This window comes from Polistes dominula, unplaced genomic scaffold, assembly GCF_049000335.1.
Source record: "Polistes dominula isolate Pdom_NZ unplaced genomic scaffold, Pdom_raw_medaka contig_24, whole genome shotgun sequence".
Lineage (NCBI taxonomy): Eukaryota > Metazoa > Arthropoda > Insecta > Hymenoptera > Vespidae > Polistes > Polistes dominula.
Window position 1 is genome coordinate 6878431 of NW_028301150.1, and position 24872 is coordinate 6903302.

Here is a 24872-nt window from a genome sequence, read left to right on the forward strand (position 1 = left end):
GTTTCCGAGTACGGAAACAGAAAGAACGAAGAGAGAGAGAGAGAGAGAGAGAAAATAAAGAAAGAGAGAGAAAGAGAGAGATAAAAGATTGTATCCCACGAATACGTATACATACACGCGACACAACATGTGGGCCACGCATTCACTTGAGCCAACCTGTGCTCGGTAAACCTGCAATGAGTAGTAGAAGGTTTACATATATATATTCCTTCTAGTATACTACCACTAAACGGTTTTTCTCTCTCTCTGTCTCTTTTCTTTCATAGTCAAGAATAAAAATAAGAAGTTTAAGAATGAAGAAAAACGCCGGGAGCACGGAAGAAGAGAAGCCGATAGAAGGTTTTTCCCCACCATTGAAACATACAACACTGGGTGCACCTCTCTCTCATTGCATTCATACACACATACATATACACACATATAAATAAACATACACATACTACACACATACGGTACGTGTGTGTGTGTAAGTTAAACGCGTGTTCTCTCTTTGAACACGCGTTCCTACCAATGCGACGGGTTCGCATAATTTTACAACCGATCCGCGCGTGAGTACGCGCTCTCCTAATGGATAAACAAATAAGGATGCTTCCGAGAAAGCATCGGAGAAGTCCTCTCCTCGAAGGTGAAGAAGAAGAAAAAAAGGGAGAGAGAATGAGAGAGGAAGAAGGGTGGGAGGGTGTTTGTGAGGGGGGGGGAGAAAACGGCAAAGTTCCCCTCTCTCTTTCTTGAATAACGTTGAACGAACGGAGAGAGAGAGAGAGAGAGAGAGGGGAAGGTGTTCATAGGGGGGAAAGGAGAGGAAAGGAGAGGAGAAGAGAAAGAAGGGTGGCACAAGTTCGATGGAGTGAGAAAGAAAGAAGAGAGGAGAGGAATAAGGTGGGGGCACCCATTCATGCTTTGCCTCTAGCTTAAGAGTCCAGTTCAGCTCACGACATACCTTCGTGTAGCCCGTCAGCGGGATTTCTCTACTCTTCTCGTCGAACTCACTCGTAATAGTATTCTTGAGTTCTGAAAGAGTGGTGCGTGCTCGCTCGTTCGTTCGGTAATCGAATTGCGAGATCTCGAGAAAAAGAAAACAATAATATCTTCACTACTACTACTACTACTTTTACTACTACTACTACTACTACTACTACTACTAGTACTACTAGTACTACTACTACTACTACTACTACTACTACTACTAAACTATCATATCGTGTTTTTTATATTTCACGAGATTTATTTTATTTTTATTATTATTGTAATTATTGTTGTCATTTGTCAAGACAATTTATTTCGATTTATTGCTATTTTATTTTATTATTTATTATTTGTTCGTATGTTCGTACGTTCGTACGTACTTTTCAAGAGACCATCATGCTAGTTAATATTAGTTCGATCAAATGACCTATAACGTATAAGAAAAAGTGTAAAGAATAAGGTGGAGATAAAGGTGGCTACTTGTTTTCTTTTCATTTTTGTTTTCCCCACCCCATGAAGAATAATTATATTTAGACTTTGAAGGGTGTTTCTTAGAATATATACTATTATAATAACATTAATAATGGTTATATACGTTTAGTGATAATAGTGCAACGAAAAGGACAACAAGAGAAATTTCATTATTTTTTTTTAAATAATTCTAAATAAAAATAAGAAGAAGAAGAAGAATTTAATCTGTTTGGAATTTTTTAAGTTGATTTTGGAATGTAAGTAAAAGCTAAAGCAAAAGAAAAATAAAAAAAAATAAAAAGGAAGAAGGAAGACATAAAGGAAAAGAGAATAATTAAATAAATAAAGAAAAAAAAGAAAAAGAAAAAGAAAAAGGTCGCAGTGGGTCAGCCGTTCGTTGCATGTCTCGTCTATGTTAACTTAGAGTATGTACGTGCAAATTGTAAACTGCACGTAGAGTCGACCTCGGGGTTCGGTGGGGGGGAAGAAGAAGAAGAAGAAGAAGAAGAAGAAGAAGAAGAAGAAGAAAGAAAGAAATAGAAGGCAAAACTCGTCGTTAACCGACACACACGAGAGAGAGAGAGAGAGAGAGAGAGAGAGAGAGAGAAAGAAAGACAGACAGAGAAAAGGATAAAAGAAGAGTCGAAGAGAAGGGTTGTGGAGGTGGCGGAGGAGGAGGAGGAAGGGGGAGGTGGAGGAGGTTAAAGTGGAGGTGGTTGAAGTTGGATTACGGAGGATGGAGACTCTCCTGTTGTATCTCGTGGCGATTGCCGGGATCGTTCGTAAAAGCCAAGGTAGCTTATTGGGTGTTGGCCTCGATGAAGCTGGGGAAGAGTTCCTCAACGAGTACCTGTCCTTAGATGAAAACAGATATCTAGCCGAATTGCAAGAATTCCAGGACGCAGCGATTGAGATTGATCTTATTGGCAATAAGAAACAACATCGTTTACCTCATCAGGAACCTAGGGTACTATATCAAATTGGGGTAAGTTCGAAAATTTTAATCTCTCATTCAGATTTTATATATCTGTTCTATTTTATTTAATTCAAATTTTTTCTAAACACACAAATTAATGCGATTCTTTGATTGTTCGACGAAAGATAAATTAATTAATATGATATTCTTAATTTGTTTGATAAACAATAAAACAGTTTAATTCGATCAAATAATAATATTGGAAACATGAACATAAATCGATTGAAGAAAAGAAGGAGAGGGTTAGTTTGTTCGAGAGTTAAAAATAAATTTTTTCTATTTGATAATTATTTTCAACAATTATTTCGTAATAACATAGATCAAGGTTAATATTGCTCTGTTGAAATAGTTCATCGTGTTTTTTTCTCTCTCTCTCTCGTAAGATTTCAATGTACGGGAATATTCAGGTTAACCTTCGTTACACAAAAAAATAATTTTTCTTTGTAAAAGTTAGTAATAGACAGAGTAGTAGTAATGGAATAATTCTGCCGTTCTTGTGAATTCTCTACGCGTAGAAGATCGATGAAGCAAGCAAGCTATGACTTATCTTGTAAGATATCACGTTCTTACAACTTACGTTATGTGATACTTACAATCTATTGAGATTCGCAACTAGTTGATCCATGTATACTTTTCACATATATATATATATGTTACTATACGCGATGAAGTAACGCGAGAATGAACATACTCGTTGATTCTCAGGAAAAACTGATGAAAGATATGAAACGAAGAAAGAATAATCTATAATAATAATAATAATAATAATAATAATAATAATAATAATAATAATAATAATAATAATAATAATAATAATAATAATAATAATAATAATAATAATAATAATAATAATTCACGTCTTAATAATCCTTTATTTTTTCCAAGTAACTTGCTATTATCTATTACTAAATACTAAGAAGACGTATTTAACAATTAGAACACACGCGAACAATAATCATCAGCCTGATCTGTTGTTTCTACGATCTGATTGATTTCTCGATCACGATCGAACGTAAACGAAACGTGAATGAAATACCATAAACGAGAGAAAAAAGCATATATTTTTTTCTTCCCTCTAAATAAACCCAGCGTGTAAATTGTGAATAAAATACATAAATACTTCATAACCCAATTGAATAACCCTCCTAGAATTGATAAAATCGTATTGAAAATCGTTCGTAAAATACATTCTACAAAAGAAAAAAATATACATTCCTGATAAAGGATTATACTGGAAAATACAAGTTTAACGTGAATATTCCAAAAATTGAAATTAATACTAATAAATCTAAAAAAATATAATAAATAAAATAAATATATTTTAAATGAAAAAATATTTTTGTTATAAATTGAGTTAATTGATCAACGTACTCTAAATAATATGAAATAAAATGAGATTATAATCGATAAACGTGTACACTAAGTGTGCAAAAGAAAGAGAAAAATGTATTCCAAGGAATATAAAAGAAGAAAAGATATTTGGATTGAGATCTTATCGAACAAAAAGAGAAGAAGGGAAAATTAAAAAGAATAGAAAAGAAAAGAAAACCAAAAATAAAAAGATAAAAAAATAGGTTCGCAAAAGGACAACACGATTTCCTTTCAATGGGATGAACAACACACTTTTAATGACAGACGATATACATCTTTCTCTCTCCCTCTCTCTCTCTCTCTTTCTCTTTCTTTTACTCTTTCTGTTAAAGAACGACGAACTTTCTCGAGGCCTCGATAACTCGAGCCACGATGTGACATTCCGGGGGATACGAGGTTAAATTACCCGCTTTACGGTTGCAAGGAGGGAAGAAAGGGGAAAAAGGGTAGGAGGTAGATTGTCGCGGTGGTGTGCGATGGAGGAGAAGAAAAGAGGGTAAAAAGTTAGCCGCGAGCAAAGAGTGGCGCCCACTCGGCGACGTTCGAACCTGTTGCCTCGTCCTCGTCCTCGTCCTCGTCCTCGTCCTCGTCCTCGTCCTCGTCTTCCTTATCCTCCTCTTCTTCATCATTATCGTTGTTGTCTTCTTCTTCTTCTTCTTCTTCTTCTTCATCGTCGTTTCTGATTCTTTCGCTAATTCTACGCCAAGTTACGCAGCACCTGGGGATATTACGCAGGATCTTCTCCTCCTCCAATACATTTTCTTCTCCGATAATATTATCTCATTTTCTTTTTCATTTATCTCATTGCACCTACGCTATTTGAGCGAGTCTACTATTTCACGCACACGTTTCTTCGATTAAACTGAGGAATTAATGGGTCTTAAGTGAAAGAAATCCACCTCCCCCCATCTTTCTCTCTATACGTATATACATGCATATATGCATACATATGTATGAGTGTATGTATGCATGGATGAGTGTATGGATGTATGTATGAGTGTATGTAATAAGAAAAAGAAAGAAAAAGATGAAAATAGAGTGAGTGAGTGAGTGTGTGAGAGAGATAGAAGTATATTCGTTCAAGAGTACCTGTTCCATTCATAACGAACTTGTACGAGTATAGAAAGAGAGAGAGAGAGAAAGAGAGAGAGGGAGATAGTTTCTTGTTATTTTCAAACAGCTTCTGAAGGAATGTCACCTTTGCTGTCGATCTCGGTGACGTGTTTTTCTTCAACTACAATGACAACGACGACGATGATGACGAGAAGAAGAAGAAGAAATGTCTTCTGTCTTTATTTTTCTTCGTTGATAGCCTCGAGAAAATAAAAAGTAAGAGAGGGGGGGGAGAGAGAGAAGTAAGAAGAACGTATAGGAACAAAGTTGGCAAGTTTTCTCTTTGAAACGATAGCACCCTTACCCTTACCCTTACTCTTCTTATTCCTATCCTTATCCCTACCCCTTTAACGTTCAGTGTGTTGTCTTGTCTTGTCTTGTCCCTTGATAAGTTGCATTTAAAAAAGAGAAATAAAGAAAGAGAGAGAGAGAGAGAGAGAGAGAGAGAAATACATGAGAGCTTGAGTAATCACCGAGGTAGTAGTATAAACGATTAACTTACGAGGTAGTACGGGTTGGCTTTAACAAGTAGTGGACGGGACAATGGGTATTGTCGATTGACTCGATGACGATGATACCATCATTCGTTCAGCTTTTCTCTTTATCCGAATGGGTGAGTAAGTTCTTTTTTTTTCTTTCCTTTCTTTTTTTCTTCCTTCCTAACACGTTTTTCCTTTTGGATTTCTTTTTTATCTGTTCTTCTTTTTTTATTATTATTGATAGAAGAAAATACAATCAATTTTCAAGGAGAATTGCAAGTAATTTTTGTTGACGTGATACATTGACTTAGTGAGTTGTAAATTTGAAAGAATGTTTCAACGATAAGTGTTAATGATGAATAATATATATATATATATGTTATAGAATAATCATATTATTTATTTCAACAGAATCTTATTCCTAAATTATAAGAGTAGAATCTTTTTGGTTTACGTTAATAAATTTGAACTTTCAAACAAATATTGATCTAAAACAAATATAAATTGAGTAGAGATAATTATCAGTACTGACGATCAAAGTTAACGAAATAATATACAATAAATTTATTCAATCATATTTTTAAACGCCAATAATAATAACTTTTAAGATATTAAATAAATCGTGAAAATTCTTTACTTTTTTTTTCTAATTTCTTGTTTTTTCCTCTTTCACAGTCCACTTTCTTAATTGGTAACGTTACATAAATTGTATTAGTTAAATAGAACTCTTTTTTTTTCTTTTTTCTTCAATTGCATTCACTTTATATGATGTTTAGTTAGTGTAGTGTTCATCTTGACGATTACAAGAGAGAAAGTAACATTAGTAGTCACATACCAATTTACTGCAATTTCTAGCACCCGAGAAGTCATTTAGGTGCTTGTTTTTCCCCTCCCACCCTCTTACTATTCATCCACCCACCATCCTTCCCCTCCCTCTTTCTTTCTTTTTGTTTTCCTCTCATTGTAAGAGTGATAACCGGGAATTATAGTTACTTAACAGTGACGATGCGTAGAACGAATTAAATACTGCGCTTAAAACGAGTGGTAAATGGTGAAAAAATGGCCCGGTTGTCTATTACGTGGATATATTGTTGACTACTACTATTACTATTACTACTACTACTACTACTACGTTATGTTGTTATTGTTGTTGTTGTTGTTATATGTTAGTAGTAGACATAACGAGGCTTTCCGTTAGCTAGAGTCACATTCGCACATTATTCTTGTCCCGTAAACGTTTCATCGCGTCAATTAAACCATTTTCCCTTTCTTTTTTTTTCTTTTTTCTTTTTCTTTTTTCTTCTTCATCCCTACCACGACCATCGTCACCATCACCATCGCCTCCTCCTGCTCTTCCCATTTGAACAACTTTTCAAGCAATAGAATGTGTAGCAGTTCCTGCTGTTAGCGGAATTTCAAGCTTCTTTTCGTTCATTCATTCGAAGAATAATACTTTAAAAGGAAAATATAAAAATCGTACATATTTTTTTCCCGTTTACAAACACACACACACAAATATTAAAAATCTATTCCCGGCGCTAAAATATATTTATCTTCGTTGCTTTTCTTTTTTTATTTACATATAAATTAACAATAAGAGAACACGTGAAACGTATAGGAATAATAGTATCGACATTAATAACGTTTAGAATGAAAGAAAGAAAAAGAAGAATATCTAGAAAAGTGATAAGTTTCAAATCTAATGATTCAATATCTATGTTTTTTTTTACAAGAAAGAAACGGAAGGGAAGAATGAATGAATGAAATATAAATATAAATATAAATCAATAAACCATGGAAAGAAAAAGAAACGAACGGGTTTAAGGGTTTGACGATTATTCTTATCCAATAATTCTCGAAGAAGATGAAGATGAAGAAGAAGAAGTAGCAATGAAATAAAATGAGTAAGAAGAAGAAGCAATGAAAGAAAATGAAGATGAAGAAGAAGAAGCAATGAAAGCAGATGAAGAAGGAAAAAAATAGATCTTCCTATTCTTTTTGTCTCATTTTTTCTTTCTTTTGGATCATGCAAAAGAGGGAGAGAGAGAGGACTCAAAGAGGATTCGTATCCTCTCTCTCCGTCGTTCTCGGTCATCCGTGGTGGTGTATGCGTAGCCGAGTGCCAGGTGTCATGTTCATTGCGGTCGTGAGAGAAGCGAGAGACGCGTGAGAACTTCCGGGTGGGTTCGCGAGCTTCTTCCGGTCCTTCTATTATCCCATTTTAGTTTACCGCCACCGTTTCGATGCGTCCTTCTGTATATTTCTACTCCTCTTCCTCCTCTTTTTCCTCCTTTTCCTCCTCCTACCATAACACATCCCTCCCCTCCTTTCCCTTTCTACATCCCCCTACCCCCTATCCCCTACACCCTACCCTATCCTTCCAGAAGAGACGCCTGTTTTTCGTTTCCTGAGGAAAAAAAAGAATAAGGAGGAGAACGATTTGGGTGAAGGAGGGACGGGAGGGTAAGAGTTAGCAAAAGGAAAGGAAGAAGATTCTCTTCTTTAAAGAGGGAAAAGAAAAGAAAAAAGAAGAAGCTGCTACGCAGTTAACGTTACGTTATACTTTTTGATCAAATGAGATGATTCGTGATATAGGGTTAATGATAAAATGAGTTATAGTAAAATCTATGGTAGTATTTGAATTAATTTGGAGACACGTTAAATAAACACATCAGGATGATGGAAATGTTGTATAATAAAACGCGTTAATAATTTTCATTCTAGTTTCCGTGGAATTTTTTTTTTTAATTTAATTAGTTATATTTGAATATCATTATATATAAATATGAAAAAGAAGAAATGTATAACAGGAACAATATTCTTAGCAATAAGCAATAGTGATGGTGTTGTTTACATATATATATATTTATTGATTAATTTAAGTGGATGATTAATATTTTAAATAATTATTACTCGAAATTTGTTTAAAAAAAAAGGAAAAGTAAAACTCATTATCTTTAAAAATATATTGATTATATATAAATACATGAAATATTAATTTTATACTAATATATAACAAAAAGATATATAAATAAAATATTGTATAAAAGTTATACTATAAACCGTTTCGAGATTATTTGTTTAAATAATAGATAATATAAGCAGAGAATAATAGTAGAATGTTACAATAGTCTTCAAATAATAGAACGTTCAAATATTAAGATCGTCGGATAACTAAAGGTTCAACCGTATTTCGTTCCTTTTTCTTTTTATTTTTCTTCTTCGTCGTCGTCAGTTACCTCTAACCCACTTTTCTTCTTCGTTCGATAGAACTCGACTTCCGGTCGGAAATTTTCCGTTATATTATAGTACAGATACTAATCCACCTCTATTTCAAATTTACTAAGAATATATTTGTTTCCTTTTATTTATTTATATCTTTTCCCTTTCCTTCTTTTAATTTTCCAATTCTTACAATAATATTTTCTTTGGTGGAAATAAAAATAAAAAAAAAAAATAAAATAATTATAAAAAAAAAAGTAGTATAGAAAGAAAGATGCAATATGATGGAGACGTGTAAGGGAGAAGAAAAGAAAAAAGAAAAAAAAAAGAAAAAGAAAAATAATAAGACAAACACAGGGTGGTGGTAGAAACGATGGTGGTTTATTTTGATAGTATTAGTGGTGCTATAGTGTTATTAGTGGTGGTGGTGTTGTTGTTGGCAGGATAGAAAAGAGGGAGCGGCCAAGAGATAAAAAAAAAATAAGTCGAAGGAAAGATAGACGGACGTGGTAAAAAGTCGAATGCTCGGTGGTAAAACGGCGGAAGAACGTTTCCTCGAACAGACTCGAAAGCCAACAACACTACTACAACTACTACTACTACTACTACTACTATTATTACTACTATTACTACTACTATTACTACTACTACTCTACTACTACTACTCTACTACTACTACTCTATTACTACTCTGCTACTACTACTCTACTACTACTCTACTACTATTACTACTAACTTTATCTTTTCTCTCTCTTTCTATCAACAACAACCCTGACGCGGTGGTGGCCTAACTGCCGTAGCTCACGCATGCACTCATGCACGCGCGCATGCACGCACCTTTTCGTGCAACTCGATCACAGGGTTCTGGGGGCGGGAGGGAGAAGGAGAGAGATGTAAAACGATTTGTTAAATCATCTTCGATTATTGGCATTCGTTTAAATGTTTTTTTTTTTTATATATATTTTTATTTTAAGGATTAGGCGTTAAAGAAATTGTTCTTCTTAATCTTCTTCTTCTATTTCTTATTTTAAATTTATATTACATAATTATTTTGACTCATTGTTTCAATACAACTTATGAAATAGTTTAATTCTAACGTAAATCGTTAATCCTATTATTATCATCATTTTCTCGAGACTTATTTCTTTTACTGTTTATTTTTTCATTTCTTGTTTCGTGTAACTGAAGAAAGGGCAGGAGGGGGTGGGGGTGATCATCGATTGGTTGGAACACGTTATTTTTAAACGGGTTAAGAAATTTAATAAAAGTGAAAAAGAAAAAGAACAAAATATGAAAAAGTCAAGCATAATAGAAAAGAGTCTTTAGTTAGATATATATATACCTGGGGCTGCTAAGCGAATAAGATGACGATGAGGAAGAAGATGGGGAGAAAGGGGGAAGAGGAATACGAAGAGTAGGACGAGTGGTGAGACACACAAAAGGGTTCACGACGCGCCGAATTAGTCTCTCTCGGCGGTAGTGAAATAATGGTTGAATAGGTTTCCTCGAGAAATGGCGGAAGTCGTTCGATGAATGAGCCGGAAGACCTCACTCCGAACCTTACAATGGTGACCACCACCGTACCGATCCCGGTATTACGGATCAAAACATCCTTACCGATCCAACAGATCCTTCCGCGATCTGTCGTCGTCTTCTTCTTTTTCTTTTTCTTCTTTCTACCTGGCGACACTAATCGAAAACGACTGCGCCAAATCGTCTTCTTAGATCAGGGGAGAGAGGGGGAGAGAGAAAGGGGATCCAACAAATCCACACTTCCACGACGGGAAGTCAAATGTCGGATCATTTTTTTGTTGTTTCCTTTCGTAACCCCCTCCTTTCGTACTTCCCCTCGGGGTTAAATTTTCTTGGCAATTTTTAACACTCAGAACAAATGATCACCTACCTCCGCTCTGTGTTATTCTTTTTCTTCTTCTCGTGAGATTTCACGGATTTTAATGATGAAAAGTAAAAAAAAAAAAGAAAATGGCTACGAGATTTGCTCATTTTTTTTATATCTCTCTTCTCTTTCCATAGCTTTCGTTACTTTCGTACATTGTTTCTTTGCTTTTTTTGTGCAAAAGTAACACTATGAAAAATATGATACCTTATGGAATTATTGAACTTATTTTTAACAAGATAAAAAGAAAAATACACAATATATATACATCAGTTATAGAATTAACAAATATCTGTATTTTTTATCTTTACCCCCTCCCTCAAAAAAATATATAATAAAATATATAATAATTAAAGATTGTAAATGTTAAAAAACACATTTATGATAAACATAAATATCATTATTAAAAAAACAAAACAAAAAAGAAGGAAAGAAAAGAAATGAAAAGAAATAAGATGTCGGAGACGACGACGTAACCCCCACCACTTGCTACTACCCCTACCACCAAGAAAACGCAAAGAGAGCTATTCGTCCTCTTCTCTTATAAGCGCTTTTCTCATTCGGAGGTTGTCAATCCGGTCAATGAGGCAATCACGTACGTCCTGTCCAGCTCTACGTACGTACATACGACGTTCGAGCATGATGCAGAAAGAGAGAGAGAGAGAATCTTCTCTCTTCTTTCTCGTCTCTCTCTCTCTTTCTCTCGTTAATCCGATCTCGTCGGCTTTTACTCGGTCACGATTGGTCATTGACATTGCGTCGCTGCTCCTCGGAAATCAGGGACGTCCTCGTCGTTCCAACGCGATAACAACACCAATCTTTGCACTACCATTTCATTTATTATTATTATTAGTATTATTATTATTTGCTTTCTTCTTCCCCCATCTTCTCCTACCCTTTTTATAGGCGTATCTTGTAAAAAGACGCATAAAGGGAGGAGAGGGGAAGAAGGAGATTTATGCGAACAATTTGATGTTAATTGGTTCGAGTTAACATCCCTCGTAAATGGGGAAGAGGGTGGAGTAGGTGGTTTAAGGGAAAAGAGAGGAGATAGGGGAGAAGAAGCATATCCTTTCGTGTTCAAACTTTTAATCTAAAATATTTTTTTTTTAAATAATATTAATATCATAATTTTTAAATAATGTTATTATAAAGTAATATTTATTTGTCGAACGTTTATATAATAATCTAATGTAACGAAAGAAAGTTTAAAGATACGATAATTTTTTTATTTTTTTTATAAGAGATAGTGGTTTGTTTTTTTCTTCTTTTCTTTTTTATTTATTTTCGTAATATATACATATTCGTCAAAAAAAAAAAAAAAAATCGTTTGGATATGTACGTTAAAAGAGGTATATGTGTATATACATACGTATAATATACGATAGGGGTTATTTACTTAGGTACGAGGTAAACTTATCGAAAGCTTGTCGTCTTAAAGGCGACCGGAAGTCCGTTGCCGCGAAAACACGTTCTTAGAGAGAGAGCTGGGACAAGGAGAGGCACGTTTCGTTTCTAAAAGGCATGAACGATCCAGAAATGAGAGCCGGTCGACCCTGAATGATACGGCTTCGTGGCGTGACGAAGATCAACGCTGTTTCTTTTCGAACAAATCCCTAATACCTTATTTTTTTTCTTAACCCCCACACGCCCCGCACCCTAGTTCTCACAAAGATCTCTAGATGATCTTTAATTTCTTTTCTTTCTTTTTAATTTTCAATAAAAGAACTTGTTATAGAGAAAAGTATGTGTGGTATAAATATATATAAATGTGAATTATGTGTAAGTGTACTACTCGTTTAAAAATCGTTAAACACGCGTGTCCGACGTATAAAAGGGGTAAAAGGAACGGAGAAGGGAAATCTGTTCTTGCAACAGGCGAATTGTTGTTCGTTGGCACGTGATATAGTTTCTTAAAATAATGTTAAGAGATTATTGGTTCAGCACGTGACGGAAATGTCTAATCTCTTTTTCCACGCGAATTAACATTAGAGTTGATATTTTCGATATATTCTTGGTGAGATACTTTCGAATAAACAGGCGTAGGCAGGATATGTCTGTTGAATCATTTGCGAATCCTGTTTAACATTTACGTAACGATAATCAATCATGTTATCCGATCTAACGCATTTTATTAATTTTTAAAATTATACTTTTGGCGCGTAATTACCATATGCGCGCGCACACAGCCACACAATTTTACTACTACGTGAAGTTAGTCAATACTACTTGATTCTATCAATAAATTGATAAATCTTCCTTATTTGTTTTTGTTTGTTTGTTCGATTGTTTGTCTTTATTCGTTTGTTATAATAATAATAATAATAATTATTATTATTATTATTATTTATTATTATTATTATTATTATTAGTGTTATTAATCGTTAAATTGTAAACCGATTATTATTTTTTGACAGATTTAATTTAATGAATCATTTTAATTATTTTCTCTAGGATAGCGAAGAACAATTACCAGAGTGTTCGGATCGTAGCGAAGTATGCAGCAAAGTGGATCTTTACGGTGCACCATGGGTTGAGAGACAATGTCGTTGTCCAGGTGGACGTGCTTGTCCTAGTAGCCTTCACGCGGATGATGGACACACGATAGTAGATAAAACTCGACAATATAAATTATGCGAACCCGTTAAACGGCTTCCCATTTGTCGATATTTCAAGTGAGTACTAATGATTGTCGTATTTATTTTATCGATCTTTCAACAACACATTACTGCAAACATATATTCCATTTTTTCGTATTTTATTTAAAATAAAAAAAGTAATATATTACTCGACAATCGTTTTTTAACTACCAATGCAATTATAATTAATTTAAAAAATAAAAATTAAAAAATATTATAATACAAAAACAAAAAAAATAACCGGACCATTGGGTACGGTGGTTTTAGCAAGAAAATGTTTCGTATACGATATTTGTTAATTAGCGTAAAATTAATTAGCGTTAAATAGTATTTTGTAGTACAGGCAACATATCCTATAACAAGATAGTAGGTTCTTAAAAATTACCGTGTCGAGTAAAACCGTGTTATACGAGACCCCTCCCATAGTTTATTATTCCTTCGCGTTAATTATTTTCAAATAATTTAGTTTTTAAATATGTTAAGGCAAAAAATTCATATTTATCATGTGTTGTACAAAGTTTTGTCACAATTTTCTTATCGTGTTAGAGTTCCCATAATTATATAAATCCATATATAGAGTGTTACGTTGTAAAATTATTACCTGGCTACTATCAATAATGATGTAACACCATAACATTTTTGTTTGATTGGTAATAATGTTAGGATAATAAATGTTTCAGGGACATCACGTGGACGTTAGCACCCGGAGGAGGACCAGCTAACGCAACGGTACAACGTGTACATTGTAGATGTCGTCCAGGTAGTGTACCCTATCTCGTCCGAAGACAACCCCATATCTCTCCAGAGGGGAATTCAGGATTCATATATGCTTTTGCTTGTTCGCCACAAAGCGTAAGTCATTTTTCATATATATAAAACTCATATATTTTTATCTATTATTTTAATTTCCTACTGATTGAATGTACCCTCTTCTTCTTTTTCTTTCTACGGTCCTACAAAATGATTCCACAACTTCATATTTCATTTAATATAAAATTTCTATAATATAATAATAGATAATAAATAGTATTTTATATTATATTTATCTTTCATTGTATTAATTAAATTTTCGATCTTTAAAAATTTAATTTAATTAAATTTTTTTAATTTATTAATTTAATTTTCAAAAATCGATTGCCATGTATTTGATTGCTTACATTACATTAATTAAAACTTTAAATATAATCATTATTAATAATAACGATAAGTATTATACAAAGTGTTAATTAATTAATTAAACAATCTATTACAAAAAAAAAGCCAAAATGATGAACCAGGGACAGATATAATAAATAAGTACATAACTTGTTTTATAAAATGTTAAGTGTTAATTAATTAATTAAAAAATAAGATATTAATAATGGAAATCAATAATGGTAATATTATAAAATAAAAATCAATTAGACATTTTGTCTCGTTACAGAGGCTACGTTGCCAGCATAAGGAACCCTGTAGGTTGTTCACCGTACGTAAAAGAAGGAGTTCGCAGTTGGAAGAAGTTAATGCATCGCCTCTTTGCCAATGTCCCAGGGGACATCGTTGTCCAAGACGTCACACGGATCCTGGATCATTGCCGGCAAGATCTTATTCTGGCATATTGGAGATCAAAACTTATAGCGGTTACTGCGTACCTTCGCATCATCCTGAGCCAGTTTACACAGTTTGAAAAAAAGAGAGAGAGAGAGAAATCTACAGAGAATGAAAAATAAGAACAACAAATTTTACTTCTCCTTTTTCTTTTCTTCGACGACAATTTATCTTCATTAAATCATTTAATATTCTCAACGATAGAACGTATTTTTCTCATAGTGAGGATTTTTATCCGAAAATATTAGGGAAAAATATTAACGATTAAAAGAATTGTTTACGTAAAAAAAAAAAAACTACCGAGAGAGGTGATGAGTACAAAGACATTTCTTTCTTTTTTTTTTAAATCATAATAATTAAATTAGGAATAAGATATTTTAATTGTGACAGGAACAAAAAAAAAAAGAAAAGAAAAGAAAAAACAAAGTGTGAGAAAGTGTATTATTCGTCTCTGTCGAAAATATTTATTATTATCTTCTTGTTTCCTAATTTTCTTTTAAACATCTAACGAAAGAAAAACAAATAAATGAAAAGAAAAGAAAAAGGGGAAAAAGATTCGTTCGCGGTGCGACGATCCTAATTTTTCTCATCTCTCAAATTGATATTCGACAATTATGCAAGGAGTATTTGTAAAGAGCTTTAAAGTATCGTGAAAAAAAAAGAAAAACTAATATCTTTTCTTTGTATGTAAGCGTTAGGATGTTATTTCGTTGCTATGTTTATATTATTGATAGTTAACAGTTTTGTAAAAACAGAATGTTATAGTTCGTTCGTTCCGATAATGATTTCGAATCCTGTTATATATACATATAGATATATAATTATATATAAAAATATATATATAAAGTTGCATGCATATGTATATTAATAAGTATAGATTTCGAGCGAGTATCCTCGAGTAATAGAATCGATTATCGAATCGAAAAAAGGAAGCAGCTCGGTTACCTGGAAATACTCTCCTCCATTGTCAACTTTCATAAAATACATCATTTAGTTAGTTTTTTCATTATTCTTTAGCAAGCGTTACATAATTTATGTTAAGTCCATTGTATTATTACTATTACTATTATTATTTTGATTATTATCATTATTTGTTATTTTAATTTAATCCATAAAATTTTTAATTAAATCGAAAGTGGCAAGTTCCAGGCAAACAGGTTCTAATAATTATTACTAATTATTATTATTATTGTCATCATCATTATCATCATCATCATAAACATTTTCATAATTTCGTTATTATACGCTTATAGAAGCAATCACTTCGATTTGATTTTAATGTATTGTTTTATTTAGATATTTTGCTTTTTCATACTCGAAATTATATCAATTTTACTCTTCGTCGTATAAAAACATTATTATTATAATTATTTGATTTTTATTATTACTTGTAGATATAATATATCAATATTAATTATACTACTTTTAGTTTTAGAGATAGTTAGATGATGAAAAGCCGGCTTAAACATCATCGACGTTATACTCGTGTTTTTTTCTTTTTTTTGTATAATTTACATTAATTTAAATAAAGTATATCGCCTCTTTATCTGTTGAAATAAAAAGAACAAAGTGACACAGAGAGTTTGTCGTAAATTTCTTTTCAATTTGAATAATTGTAAAATTAATGTAAATAAAATTTACAGCGATCGTCGATAAGGTAGAACGCGTCTTGCGATCGGTATATCAATCCTTTGATTTAGAATAGCGACCACGAGATGTCAGGTCGGAATTAATTTTCTAATATAAATGGAACCACTAGTTGAAATATAAACAAAAATATCTCATTTTAAAATTTAAACCATTAAAAATAAGAAAAGAAAAAAGTTAATTATTTAAATAATTTACATTGCAAAAATTTTTAAGATCATATTACAAACTAACGATTTTATTATTACACTTAAATTAAATGTTATATCTCTCATTCTTTTTGATTTTAATTATTCGCGAATAATTAAATTTTTATAATATTAATAATAATAAAAAGGCAAGTGAAAAAATCACCTCAATTCTGAAAAAGTTTTCACTTCAAAAAAAGACAAAATAAAACTAAATCATTATAGATTAAAGAAAGGATACTACTTTGCAGAGAATGAAGATGTTTCGAAACTCATCATCGTCGTTCGCTATTTATCGTCGTGTATCAACACTTTTTCTTGACCGCAAAGTGCCGACAATATCTCGTGCTGGCCCTCGTTAATCCGCCGGATACAAGTCCCGATATTATCCCCTTTTAAAGAGCTGTACATTAATGGCCGCCATGTTGAAGACTCTCGTCGTTTTGTGTAACTCAGCGCGGAAAATAATGAGATAACGACGGCCTTTACGATAATCCCGTACGTGATTCACCTTTATCGCGCCTTTGATCGAACATTTTTTTCTTTTTTCTTTTGTCTTTCTGTTGTTTTTTTGTTTTTATAAATTTCCAACCAAGGGTAGTTACAAAAATTCTCTTACTTATGATCAAACCGTTTTCGTACCGAACAAGATGAAAGTGATAGATAGTTAAGATCCTCTTTCTGATCTATCTCTCATTCCTTCGACCTTTTAAATTTTTTTTTCTTTTTTTTATATAAACAAAATATATTTTGATGACAATATTTATTGGATATATACACGATTTCTCTGAAGAAACAATAAATAAATAAAACGAGAAATACAGTTACTTAATTGTACGATATAAAAAAAAATCCTAAGGATCTCTAATCTCGATCATTTTGTTCGATCAAAACATTTACGTTTAGAAAAAAAAAAAAAGAAACCTTTAAGTACGTAGGTAGTTTAAAAGGATCAAGACTAGCTCAGCAAATGATTTTAAGCCAACGAACGAGGATGTGTATTATCATCTTCGTTCGATCGATCTTATCTAATTAATTAATCTAATTAATTAATTCCGCGTAGCGTTCGTTTTATCGATGCACGGCGGAATTATTTTATTCTTTATTTCCTTTTATATCAAATTTCAATTTTCAATTAATTCAATTTAATGCTTTTCAAGTTTTGAGCGTTAAAAATCTTTTTACGAAAAGTTTCCTCGGTACAAATATGGAAGATTAAATATACATCAAAAAAATCTACGATACGTTAATAAAGGAATATTTTTCATTTAAATATTCAGCCATTATAGTTTTCAAATACGACAAATGATATTATATTTAATGAAATATAACTAAAGAAAAATTTACTAAAACCTCCACAGGGTTCCATGGAAAACAATTTAAGAATCATCGATTTAATCGATGTTTATCTTGTATCTTCACGAGATAAAAAAAAAGAAAGAGAGAGAGAGAAATCAAAAAGTAATCATCGATATTAATAATGTTAACAATACAATTATCAATTTTCAATCAATACACCAACCATTAATAATTTTCATTCAAAATTTGTTTCACAATTATTTTAACTGACCTCACCATTCGATCAATTACCTTACTTTGACCTTTTTTTTCTTAAAAATGATACGTACATAAATTGTTTCGCAAATATCAAACGATAATACAAAAATATTCTCATATATTGTATATTCGTAACGTTTACAATATTCGTCAATCATAAATTGAATAAAACTTTTGTTAAAACATTCATTTGTTTTCAACAATTAAAAATAATAAGCAAAAAAAAAAATAAATAAATAATATTTTGTATAAACAAATGACGATGAAAAGACAGTTTAGTTTAAAATCAATGCAGAGAGATTTCATTGGCGCTGAATCATTTTACTCGCATCTATATGGCGTTGAGCTCTCTTATTCTCCTTCTCCTCCTTCACCACCACCTTACCCTCATCATCCATTGCCTTTCTCTGCTTCCACGTTTCTTATTTTCATCGTCAACGGTTTTACGCTTCACCGAGATTCCATCGTGAGCGAGAAAAGGAGGCAAGAAAATCGTTAGAAAGGAGGATTGGAATTTCTCTATTTCTTTTCTCTCTTATTCTCATTCTTATTTTTATTCTCATTTTCTCTTATGTATTTTGTTTTTGTTCACAAAATTCATCCCGTTTCGGTTTCTTTCCATCAATTTTTTAACTCGTTGAAATAATTCAGATTTTCAATGATTATACATATTATTTAAATTCACCTATCCCCCCTCCCCCTTAAAAAAATCTTCCATCCCTAAAGCCCTCCCCTATCTCACTGCTAAAGAGAAAAAGATAATTTTATTATTCTTTTTTTTAAGAATTAAGATTGGAACGCAAAGAAAAGAGGAGGGGAGAAAAGGAACGAGTCTAACACGTTTACCGAGTGTAACTTGGAAAGGGTGGAGTTATGGGTAAATGATAATCATTATTCTGAATGCATTTGCCGAAGGTCAACTGTCAGTATTAGAAGACAAACACAAGTAGCAGTAGTAGAACAGCTGTAATAGGAAGCCAACGGTAGCCGTAAGTAAACTAATCAGAAATGTTTTTAAGATTAATCTTTAGAGAGTAATTCATCGTATTAATGATGATCGTTTATGGGATTATTTTACTTCACCATAATATTCGTAATTACGGATTATTTGATTCAACTTATGGTATAATATTTCTGAGGAATTCTCGGTAAATTTTTGTTTTCTTTTTCTATTACCGCGGATAAATCTTGCGTGTTGTTTTTCAAATATGATTATCCGCGTATTTTGTATCGATTAGAAATAAACTACTTTATTAAAAAAAAAAAATTAAAAATTACATTTATTTATTTTATTGTTATTGTTTAATTCATCGAGAGAACTCGCGTAAATTTTAAATCATATAATATAATAATAAATTCATTTTATATTGTCATTTAATTTTCTTCCTTCATATTAGTAGCACACACATATTGTGTGTGTGTCTGTCTGTGTGCGTGGATTGGTAATTATGACCACGAACTATACAATGAGTGAAAATATTAGAAAGAAAATTAATTTCATAATTTATTTTATATTAAAATGATTTATGTTTTTACAAAAAAAGAAGAGAAAATCATAAAATAAATTCAAATAATTTTTTTAACTAAAAAGATTAACTATAATATATAATATTTCATAATTTTTATTTTCTAAACAATAAAAGAAACTTTAATAACGATATAATTATCAATCGCAGATTGAAACACTGGGGAAAAAATTAATGATCTTTGAAAATTATTCATATTACTATTTGTATATTATTATTTTAGTATAGTACCTAGTGTTGGATAAATTTTTTTATAATAATCACGATAAGAAAAAAAAACAAAAGTAGCGGGGAAGAGGGTATTAACTTTAATTCTTAATACATTTTTCTAATTATTCAATAATCATATTTGCAATAAAATTGTGCACAATGTTCATCATCATCCCTAACTTTCTTTTTCTATTTTCCTCTTTTTCTTTTTTTTCTTTTAAATGAGATTTATGATTATCTTGAAATAATAGTAACAGCGGGTAGGATCTTTAAGAAGGATGACCTTGAAGAAGTTATAGTAATTCGAGGACAAGGCTGAAAAAGATTCGATTCGCGAGATCTACGACGGGAAATCGTGTCGAGACTTTCCTTTTTGTCTCGGTCTCGATTTGAAAAGAAGAAGACACTTTATATGCACTTTTGCTTGCTAACAGAACACAACAAAATCACCACTATCAACCAGCAGTAGTAGTAGTACCGGGTTTAAAATGATTATTTCGCATAGGATGATTATGAACGAGTAAAGTAGCTTTCACCGCTCGAGGGAAATGATCTTCCTCTTATTATTCTTTCATCTTTCATCTTTCATCTTTCATCTTCTTCCTCTTTTTCTTATTTTTCTTTTAGTTTAACGCGATGGTGGTATAGTAGTATAGTGATCTCGTTATGTTATCTTATCTTTTTCAGTTTGCTATTACAATATTACAACGTCTTCCTTTGGAAAACAAAAGAAACGAGAAAGGTGTTAAAAAAAAAAAGAAAAAGAAAAAGAGGGCGAAAGTTTAACGTGAGATAGTTTGTTCTTTTTTTTATCATTAAGTATACGCATATCATCATTCCTACTTTCAACGTTCCATGAATTTCATTCATTTCATTAGAAATATACACACCTATTGTTACTTTAGAAATTAAGGATTAAATTTAAATGGATAATCGTTGATTTATCTATTGTATATAAAATTGTGTATATATCGGAAAACATTAATAAGATATATATAATTTAATTAACTTCAAATATTTTTTAATATGAAAATTTAATGGACAATTTTTTTTCTCTTAAATGATAATAAAAAAACGACAAATTAAAATTATAAAATAATAATATTATTATTATTATAATTAATAACAATATATATATACGTATTCAATTTATATGGAAGATCGGTTAATCGCATAAGAAAAAAAAGTTAACAATATAAATCCACGGAATAGATGTGTAATTTCATTTGAAATTTTATAAATAGTTCAAGAAGATTAAAAAGAAAATCAACTTAAAGTAAATTATTTCTAATTTTTCTTATTTCGTTTCCCTTCACTTTTTCCTCAATTAAAAGGAAAAAAAAGGATTTTCCATTTCTCGGATGAAATTAAAAGAAAATTTATTTTCATATCATTAAGTTATCGGAAGCGTGACCAAGATGATTTCAATAAAATCACGAGATAAGAGATTGAAATTTATTCATGTAATTAGTAGTAATAGTACTAGCAGTAGTAGTAATAGCAGGTAGACAGGCACGTTTGCGTTAATTCGATATGCGTTAAAAAAAAAAAGAGAAAAAAAAAGAAATAAAAAGAAACTAGAAAATGCAAAATAACTAATAAAAAAAAAATAGATCTCGGTGAGCTTGGATTAAAATTTAACGGAGGAATGGTTCGTATGTTCGTATGTAGAACAGTAGGTTGAATGGGGAGGAAATAGTAAATCCCAGTATATATATATATATATAATATCGTACACTGTCGAGTGAAAACGACTGCTGCTGTTGCAGTTGCAGTTGTTGGTGCATCACGCGTGAGATTGCACCAAGAGGAAATAGATAATCATAAACTTATTGAAGAGTAGCACGATTAATCTCAAGCCTGTATATGGACGTTCAGATGCGTTAAAATGAAATCAAAAGGAGATAACGAGTCATCCTCGATCTCGTTTCGAGTACAGATATTATTTTCAAAAAGAAAAAAATGAAAAAAAAAAAGAAAAGAAAAATATACAGGAAAGAAATGAGAGAAAGAGATTTTACAACTCTATAAATTATCAAGATATTTTTCCTACTTTTTTTTTTTAATTAATTAATTTTTTCCTCGCCTTTAAATTATAACTGTAAACAACAGTAACGATATATTATGTTGAATCAAAAAGTTCGTTGGATTTATTATTATGTTATTTCAGATAGTGCAATTTTTGTTTTGTTTTTTTAAGTCAATGAAATTACTTTATATATAAGCAATAAGTAATATATAATAAATAATAAAAAAATATTATATATAATAATATATAATTATATATAAATTACTTTATATATAAGCATATAAGCAAGTGAAATATTAATTTTAAAAAACACACGAACTTTTGATTCATACTATTTTTAACCTTTGCTTACCACTCTTGGTCCAAAGGACCCAGACCTTTTTTGCAACTCAATTTTAAGTACTTAAAGCAAATGATAGCTGGTCTACTACACCATTTCCCAATAGTTGAAGAGTTTAACCACCCTTCAGACCGTTTTGCGTAACGTTAGTGCCCTTAGTATACTTTTGGCAGCTGTTGAAAAAATGGCCCGGGTCCAAAGTACCGGAGTATGGTAAGTACATTTGAAAATTATTTTTTGGAATGAATTTTTTTTAATGTATTTTGGCTTTAGATGGAAGAAAAAAGTATATAATATATTTTTAGTAACGTTTAATTTTTTTATAACAAATATATAATATTTTAATAACGATAATTTTTTATTGGAGCGACGATATACGATTCACGCTATAAGCTATTTTGTTAGAGTATAAACACGTGGCGCTGCTTGCCACGAACATTCTGTCGCTATGTGCAACGATTGTTAAGATATATAATAAAAAAAAATACTATTTTTATACATGTTTCATTCATTTTATGTTAATTTCATATAAATGTAATAAAATAATAAGATTTTGAATAAATATAATACTCCAACAGCTGATATAATGGAGTATTTTGAAGAAAACGAGTAATTCATTTTTTCATCTTTTTTTCGGCAATCATTCTTCAATATAAATATACTTTTTGAAAGATCCACTAAACTATTATTTTTTTTTCTTGTACTAGTGCACTAGTACAAGACTCAGCTAAATCTTTAGGCCTTAATATTGAGAATTTAAAATGTTATGAATTTTTTAATAAAAAGAGTCATTTTTCTCAATTTTTCAACTTTGGTAATTTTTTAAACATATTTAAATTTAATTTAAGGGGACGTTCCACTCTGCAATTTTGAAAAAATCTAATTTTCTTTTTTACATTTTTCGAATGTATATATATGTAGAAATATTGTGTTGAAATTTCAAAAAGATCCGATGTCCCTAACTACATTTTTTTGCTGCCTGAACGTTACTACCTCGGACCGCTCTCCTGAGCGTTCGGCGCGCACGGCCGACTCTTATCTTGTTCAATAGAGAAATTTGCTGTGCGGTATGGTTCTTATATCGGCTACGGAGACGCCAATACTTTTAAAATGCTACTTTACTGTCATCCATACGGTGAGGATTTCATTGTTAAAAAGTTAGAGTGTATTTTGCATGTGGCAAAACGTATTTTTAAGCGCGCTAATAAGGCAAGAAAAGCTCTCATACAAAAGAAGAAAATTGAAAAGAAAAACGTCGAACCCCCGAAAAAAAGAACCGTAGCAAAAACAGTAGTGAAGAGAAAAACGCCTGTTGTGAAAAAAGTTCCTGAAGTCAAAACTAAAAATTTACAATCAAGTTGATGAAAGAACTCTCAGAGATCTACGGCTTAGCAGTCAGAAGAAATTTGATTTCTTCATAGGATATGCGTAACGAGATTTGGGCAGGATACTACCACAAAATTTCGACTGATGCCAAGCCGAAGCATTCTAAGTGTTCCATCGACTGGTGAAAGTACCTCAAATCTAAGGCACATCGCACCTAAACACGTGTTTAACGGCAAAAAAGTTGTTGAAATTGCGTGCAAAGATTCAGCATGTATCTTCAACAAAAGATTTCGAACAGTGATGAAGATAATGGAAACGATGGGCATGAAACTTGGGCCAGGAGCGATCGACTTTGCTAAAAGACACGACGACCTACGTATCGAATCTGCGAACCGTCGAAACTCTGAGTGCTCAAAAGATGCCAGATCAAAGTGGAAGAAGGCAAGGCTGGAAGAAATTGAAGAATTTGAACAAGAAGAAGGTCTTTTGTACGGTCCAGGCATCGCAAATTAAGTTTAGGTAAGAATTTTTCACGATTTTTAGTAAAAAAAAACTTTAAACGCGTTTTTCTCGAAACAACGTTTTGAAAAACTAGCTTCATCGTATCTTGCCAACCATTAAGCCGATTCTTATAAAATTTAATCCACATATTCTACACATGAGTTGTAACAAAGTGACGCAAAATCTTTTCTTAATTTTAATTTTTACTATTAATTTTTTGTCAAAAACAACAAAAAAAAAAAAGGTCATTTATAACGTTTTTTGTAATTTGTCCACCATTTTTTTATTTATTAATATAATTTCATATATTTGCGTCACTTTGTAGCTGAAGTCATACAGAATATAAAACCATTTGATTTTTTTGTTTCAGGTAAGCCGTTCTCAAGTTCTGATGGAGCTACCAAAGCACTACAGTTTTGAGGTGTTTTTTACAACTGTTTTTATCATAAAAAATTAAATAAAATGAACAAAAAAAAATTTTCTTATTCAATTTAAGACTTCATTTAACAAACCCACAAATTTTATATCGGTATCTTTTATAGTTTGCTTGGAAAAAATTCGCGAAAATAGCCTTTTTTTGGGTGCTTTGGGTGGAACGTCCTCTTAAAGCTATAAAATCTATATAGTCTTTTTAAGTAAGTATTACAGAAGTCCCAAAAAAATGTTGAAGTAAATCTATGCAATAGTTAATTTTTTATAACAATTTTTATCGCCCAGGTCCAAAGGACCCGGGTTCGGTAAGCGTGTTACTCCAGGGAGGTGTGGTAAGCAAAGGTTAATAATTTGAATTGGTTCGTATTATTTCACTTCTAATATTTGAGAGGAAT

General features: G+C 31.6%; 2 protein-coding genes across 2 annotated transcripts in view; one reads left to right on the forward strand and one right to left on the reverse strand.

Annotated features, from left to right (window-relative positions):
* Positions 1-24872, reverse strand: part of LOC107066521 (elongation factor-like GTPase 1) — a 71217-nt gene that overhangs the window by 12803 nt on the left and 33542 nt on the right. The window lies entirely within an intron of this gene.
* aos (protein argos) lies at positions 925-16302 on the forward strand. The gene is made up of 4 exons (XM_015321202.2): positions 925-2422; positions 12950-13170; positions 13815-13986; positions 14558-16302. The coding sequence occupies exons 1-4, from the start codon at positions 2174-2176 to the stop codon at positions 14798-14800; spliced, it is 885 nt and encodes a 294-aa protein (XP_015176688.1). The 5' UTR covers positions 925-2173; the 3' UTR covers positions 14801-16302.

What these genes read in the sequence shown, in the direction of transcription:
- aos (XM_015321202.2), top strand. Translation starts at nt 2,174, where the DNA reads ATGGAGACTCTCCTGTTGTATCTCGTGGCGATTGCCGGGATCGTTCGT. An exon ending in GGGTACTATATCAAATTGGG is followed by an intron (nt 2,423 to 12,949) that starts GTAAGTTCGAAA and finishes TATTTTCTCTAG; the next exon opens with GATAGCGAAGAACAATTACC. An exon ending in TTGCTTGTTCGCCACAAAGC is followed by an intron (nt 13,987 to 14,557) that starts GTAAGTCATTTT and finishes GTCTCGTTACAG; the next exon opens with AGGCTACGTTGCCAGCATAA.